Source organism: Octodon degus, unplaced genomic scaffold, assembly GCF_000260255.1.
Source record: "Octodon degus isolate 3935 unplaced genomic scaffold, OctDeg1.0 scaffold00355, whole genome shotgun sequence".
In the NCBI taxonomy this organism is placed as follows: Eukaryota; Metazoa; Chordata; class Mammalia; order Rodentia; family Octodontidae; genus Octodon; species Octodon degus.
This window is the reverse complement of record NW_004524931.1, coordinates 865,253-871,848: the sequence shown is the minus strand read 5'-3', so window position 1 is coordinate 871,848 and position 6,596 is coordinate 865,253. Positions and strand designations below refer to the sequence as shown.

The 6,596-nt window shown below is 44.2% G+C and overlaps 1 protein-coding gene across 4 annotated transcripts in view; it reads right to left on the bottom strand.

Moving 5' to 3' along the window:
- Foxm1 (forkhead box M1) overlaps positions 1 to 3,729 on the bottom strand; it is a 27,385-nt gene extending 23,656 nt beyond the window's left edge. For 3 of the 4 annotated variants that reach the window (XM_023708392.1, XM_004648149.2, XM_004648150.2), the window contains exons 1-3: positions 3,187 to 3,729; positions 2,433 to 2,584; positions 361 to 552 (exon numbers count right to left, since the gene is read on the bottom strand). In XM_023708392.1, the coding sequence (XP_023564160.1) occupies positions 361 to 552; positions 2,433 to 2,584; positions 3,187 to 3,688 (846 nt within the window). In that variant the 5' untranslated portion in view covers positions 3,689 to 3,729. The remainder of the gene's footprint in view (positions 1 to 360; positions 553 to 2,432; positions 2,585 to 3,186) is intronic. The other variant, XM_023708393.1, reaches the window with a different exon arrangement.
- Positions 3,730 to 6,596: the final 2,867 nt, after the last annotated feature.

Here is a 6,596-nt window from a genome sequence, read left to right as displayed (position 1 = left end):
GAACCGCGGTCCCTGTGCTTTAGCCAAGCTTGTTCCAAGTAGGTGCTTTAGACCACTGAGCCATCTCTCCAGCCCCATAGAAGAGTGATCTTTTAGATGAACCTTGGGGTCATTAGATTCAGGTTTTTTTCATTAAGAACTTTAGTAAAAGATGAAGTGGCTACAGAATGTTTACTGCTTTTCCTTAGATTCAATAGGATCAAGCCACAATCCGCAAGATGCATCTACTTAGTGTTTTTGTTGTTGTTTTGCTTAGTGTTTGAGCCTCTGTTCTTTCCCACTGCCCCAGAGCGCCACAGAGACTGAAGCATGGTGTGGGACTACAGTGACCTTAACTCTCACTGGCATGGGATGGCTTACCTTCCAGCCTGGCTTGGCAATGTGCTTAAAGTAGGGGAAGTGGTCCTCGATCCAAGTGTAGATGTCCTTCAAGGTCATGCGCTTCCTCTCAGTGCTATTGATGGCGAACTGTATCATGGCCATGTAAGAGTAAGGTGGCCTCTCAGATATAGAGTCCTGCCAGGGTGTGGATGTTCCCATAGGTTCCTCCACCTGGGTCCAAGAGCCAAAGGGAAAGAGAAGAGGAATGACAAGGAAGAGTTCACGAGAACCACACGTCCCCCAAAGTTGGCCCTTTGAGAACTTTACTTCCTAGAATGTACTAGAAACAAACTCGTTTACCTGAGATTGATTTCAGTGATATCCTGTTTCACAGGACACATTTTTATGATTGGGGAGGATTTTAATGATGACCTAGTTTGAACTCAAGCCAGAAAGGAACTGACTGCTTTTCTACTGTCATTCATCAGCTTGAAGATATTACCTAATAAGGAAAAGTCCAGTCCCTTCTAATTGAAAGTGCTCAGCTGGGGACATAGTTCAGTTGCAGAAGTGCCTGCCTGGCAAGCACAAAGTTCTGAGTCTGATCCCTGATACCAAAAAAAAAAAAAAAAATGTGGCTAATTGAAAGTGCTCGAAAACGCTGATTTTATACTATTTCATGCCCATTTTTCAGACTTGCAGATCAAGAGACCTAGTTCTTAATCCTATTTTTTTCTCCTGATGTAATGTGAATAAATTCATCTCATTTGAATGTTTGTATGAGAGAAATATTCTCAAGAGTATGGGGCAGAAAAAATGTCTTCAAAGCCCACATTTACCATATTCTTGGGCAAAGATCTGATCATTCACTTTCTTTTGTTGTTTTGTTTTGAGACAGCATCTTGCTATATAGTTCATTTCAGGCTGTCCCTGAACTTGCTTTGTAGCCCAGACTGGCCTCAAACTCACAGCAATCCTTTTGCCTCAGCTGCATGAGTACTGGGAGTATAGCCATGTGCCACTATGCCCAGTATTTACATTTTTAAAGAGTGAACTGTAACTTTACAAAGTACAAGTATATATTTATGTATATAATTCAACTAATACTTACTGAAATAGGCATAGCAAAAACCCTCTCTAAAGAAAATTATTGATGTATACATCTGTGTAAATTTTGACTTTTTTTGAGACCGGTTCTCATTCTTTAGCTCAGTCTGGTACTGAACTTGCTATGTTCTTGTTATGTGTCCAGACTGGCTTTAACCTTTGCAATCTTCCTGCCTCAGTTTATGTGCTGGGATTATAAACATCAGCCACCACTAAAATTCTACCCTTTTTTTGGCAGCACTAGAGATTGAACCCGGGGTCTTGATGCTGAACCCTTTATTTTTTTGAGACAGGGTCTATTTAACTGCCTAGGCTGGGCTCAAACTTGAAAACTCCCTGCTTCAGCCTCTGAGTGCTGGTATTACAGGTATGCACTGCCACCTCTGGCTTACATTTTCATTTTTAAAGATTAATGGTTAAAGGGCATATACAATAGAATCTATCAGTAGATTTGTAATCCTGGCACCTATGAACAAAGAAAAATCAACCTAGACTACACTTAGTTCAACTTTGATTGAGAAATATTTAAATCACTTTTTTTTTTTTTTTTTTTGCAGTACCAGGGATGGAACTCAGGACCCTGCGCTTGCCAGGCAAGTGCTTATTCTACTGAGCCATCTCCCCGGCCCCTAAACTGTACTGTTAAAGATGCTGTATTCCATTCATACTTAGGATGCCTTGTAAAGTTCAAGCAGCTTCTCAAACTAAGACTTGTTATACTCATTTCCTGAACTCTTATGGAGGACCTACTAAGGGCAGAATATCAAACTCAGTGCCCCGAGGAATACAGAAAAAGCCAAGGGAATCTGCCCTTGAGGAAGTATTGCAGAGAGGAGAAAAAAAAAAGAGCCCAGGCAACAAATTACTCAAAGTTCTACAGAATAGCACTAAATGGAGCCCTGATAGCAGGACTTGGAAATGCTGCCTGGTAGGCCACGTGGTCCCTGTACTGTCTTAGAAATGCCCTGCATTCTGATTCCCTAGCGAGGAACACAACAGTTCACCTTGACCTGACTCTGCTGTAGGTGACAGTTCTCCTTCTCCTCCACTTCCTGCTTGATGCTGCAGGAGCCCAGTGTGTCAGAACTCATCTTCCCGAGCCACTGGATATTGGTCAGGCTGTTGTCCAGAATGGGGCCTGTTGCCTCGCCACCAGCTAGAGAGGAAACAAACCAAGACCCTACTTAGCTGGCTGCTTAGTCATCCTGCATGCCCACCAAAGTCAGTGGTCAGGGGTCACCCTCCTGCCACCACCCTCAGGACAGGGAACACATGGGGAATTTATTATGGCTCTGGGTTACTCTGCCCCACAGAGTAGTTTCAGGACAAATTCAAACACTTGATTCACATTAGTTTCAGAATGAGCCCCACTAAACCTTAGATATCCATAAAGGCAACCTTACGCATGAGCTATGGAATAGCTATTAAAAAGCTACTTTTCTTCCCTGTGTTTCAATTTGCTCCTTTATTCAGATGGAGAAAGACTGACTTCTTTATACAGCCAATGGAAAGAATAAACAAATGTTGACTAAATCCCTTACCAATATGCTTAAGAAAACCAATAGAAATGCTGTATCATAATTACAATTCATTCAACTGTGCCCAAAGGCTCTGTGTCAAGGCTTCAGAGTGAAGAGACAAAACTTTCCCTGGGTTCAGGTTGGAAGAATCTGTTGCAGGTACCAAGACTAACTGCTATAAGCCTCGTCACCAGAGGAAAAGCCAAGCTCCTCACCCCTTGCCCTGCAGACTACGTACCACGGCTCTCCCGACGGTGCCCTGGAGGGGCTCCAGATGGTCTAGGAACATTCACATCCCTAGCTGCAGGCTTTGGTCCCAAGCTCTCAGTGAGCACTTCTGTCCTCTTGGAATCATTGCTGCTTTGGGCTTGTGGGTGGGGTCCTGGAGAGCAAGCTGAGGCTCCTCCACAGCTGATGAGGATGAACTTATTGGGCCCACTGCTGCCACTCTCTTTTCCTTTGGCAGTCAGCACTGTGATGATGCTCTGGATATCGGCATTGTTAGGGATGGCCACCACTTGTGTGTTGGGCATGGTGGGGTGATTAATGATCTTGATTCCAGCTGGAAACTTGCAAGAGCTGGATTCTCCCATCTCCTTGGAGGCTGGTGCTTCACCAGGCTCCTTTTGGGCAGGGGCTCTGTTAGACATCTTCTCAGATGTTTCAGCTGCAGCATCTTGAACAGGAAGGGGCAGCCTCCGTCTTTTGAGAATCAGTGGCCGATGGGGGCTGGTTTTCATTCTGAATCAGTGCTTTCACTCTCCATTGAGAATTACAAACATGGGCCCTGCAAAGTGCAGTGAACAGCAGAACGTCAGGGATTTGCTGGATAGCTCAGCAGACTAAAGCACCTGCTTAGGCACTTAGATCACTATGAGTCCGATCTATGTAGAGATCCTGCAGACCCTGTACCGGATAACGATTACACTCATCATGGGAAGGTGGCGCATCCACACAACACATCTCACTTCTCTTTACTTCCCTTCCCTCTCCGCCCACTGGAGGTTCTCTTAGAAGAAGGTGCCAGCTACAAGTCTAGGCAAGAGCATGAGCTTCCAGGCTCCTCAGCTTTTGTAAAGACCTCAGTCAATGAGATAACGAGTCCGACCAATCAAAGAAAGTCAAAGCTGCACACAGCACACAGGAGCAACTCCAGGGGGGAAAGTGAGAACGTGTTAGAGAAAGCCAAAGAATTGAACAAGACATCTACAGAATCGTGGCAATCTCTATTATTCTCTACTATAATACAGACAAAACACACATATGGAAGGTGCTGGAATATGACAAATGCTAATAAGGGGCCCAGACGAAACTCTGATTCCCTAATAAAGGTTATATAAGCCTTTATATTTTGATGTCCTCTTACTTTGTAATTGATAGGATCAGTGTCCACAAAGTCACAGATTCAGGGAGAAAAGGCCAACTGCGTTACTACACTGTCACCACATTGCTACAGAGGTCACCTCCCAGTTCTCAAGATGTCATATGACCAATAGTACAATTTTTTAATTAATTAAATTTATTGGTCCATTTTACGTATACATAATCACATTCATCATACGGAATGTGTACCAGTACATGATATATCTTGATTCTTGCTTTTTCCCCTTCGCCTACCCTCCCTTCAATCTCTCTTCCCCTCCTTAGTTAGAAAAGTTTTGGGGCTGATGAGATGGCTCAGTGGTCTAAAACCTACTTAGCACAGGAACCACGGTTCAATCCCCCAGCACCACATGTCAGCCAGCCCTGCCCCCTGGTGGGCTGAGCTGGCCACACACACACACACACACACACACACACAAATAAATTTTAAAAAAAAGTTTTGTTTCCATTTTTTTCCTTTTCTCATTTTTTGTTTTTTCTTCCTTTCCTCCTTCTCCCACTCTAGTTCCCCTTCCCATAAGAACCATTTTCATATTTCACAACATGTATTACACATTTTGGTCCTTATTTACACTTTCAGTTTCTCACATCAAATAAAAAATGCAATATTTATATGTGTGTTCAATTTCTTTCACTTACAAGAATGGTCTCAAGGTACACCCATTTACCTAGAAATGTCTCAAATTTATCCTTTTATGGCTGAGTACTATTCCACTGTATTAAAAAAATCACCCTTCTTTATCCATTCATTGGTTGATGGGCATTTGGACTATTTCCAAGATTTGGTTATTATAAACTGTGCTGTATAAACATGGGTGTAGTACGATGCTTTTATTTTTTTTCAGGAAGTTTTACAGATTGTACATTGTCCAACTTCATTTTACAGGCTATTACTTTTGCAATTTTTATTTTTGGTGTTGGGGATCCAACTCAGGGCTTCACACTTGTTAGGCATATATTAGTCTACTACTAAGTTACATCTTCAGCCCTTTGTTTTTTTGTTTTTACTTTGAGACAGGGTCTGGCTAAATTACCTAGACTCATCTGAATTTTGATCCTTTTGCCTCAGCATCCTAAATTGAGATTACAGGTGTGGACCACCATACCCAGTCTAAAAACTGTACTTTTTTTCATGAGGTGCAGAAACATTTATATGCTTATATCTCAATACTTGCATGTGACTATGCATATTTTAACTTTGTCCTTTTTTTTTTTTTTTTTTTGAACTGGGGATTGAGCTCAGGCCCTTGCACTTGCCAGGGAAGCTTATTCCACTGAGCCATCTCCCTGCCCCCATATTTTAACTTTGTAAGCATGCTGCTTTACTGATTTCTCTTCTAGAACCAAGACTGTAACTCCTATTTCTTTGACTGCTAGAATGTGCTATTATGTCTATCCTGAGGTGATTTTGGATCTGTCTGTCTTTTTGAGACAGGGTTTCTCACAGCAATCCACCTACCTCAACCTCTCCTAAATGCTGGAATTACAAGCATGTGTGCCCACTTCCGGCTCTGAGGGGTGTGTGTGTGTTTGAGAAAGGGTCTTGCTATGCAGCTCAGGCTGGCCTTGAGCTTACTCTGTAGCCTAGGCTGGTCTCAAACTTGCAATGATCCTCCTGCCTCAGCCTTCTGAGTGCTGGGATTATAGGCACCTGTCATTCTGAAGTGATTTTGAAATGCTATGAAAGCAACCTTTAAAAAAAGTATCACTGATACATACATGGAATAGTTTACCATTAAGTAAAGTCTACCATCTATTTTGAGTTCCTTTGAGAGATGAGACAATCTGTCGTCTCTCTTTTAGGACATGTCCCTAAAAATGACTATCCCCACAGCCCTCCCCGTGCTGTGGCCTCCTGTCCTTCACAGCTCAGGTTTCTCTAACTTCACACTTCCGTCTCCTTCCAGCCAGCCTCCTCCTCCCCATCAATCAGTAGCTCCCTTCCTTCCACAGGGTCTCTTAAATTCTTCCCTTCAACTCCCTGGCCAGCCTTTTCCTGACTGCCAGCACTGTCTGGCCCGGGAAGGATTCGGAGCGCTTCTGCGACCCTGTCCCCACCTAAACCCGGCAACCTTGCCACACCGTCGGAACTAGAGTCCTGCGAGCGGGCGGTGCAGGCTGGGGCTCCGAGCCTCCAGCCGGGTGCAGGTCCCACTCCAGGGCAGGCCGGCCGCCCGGGGGCAGCGAACGCCCCCGAACGCGACCCCGGCAGAGCGCCTCGGCGGCGGCACAGACTTCCCCGCCGCCCGGCGCCCCGGTCGCCGC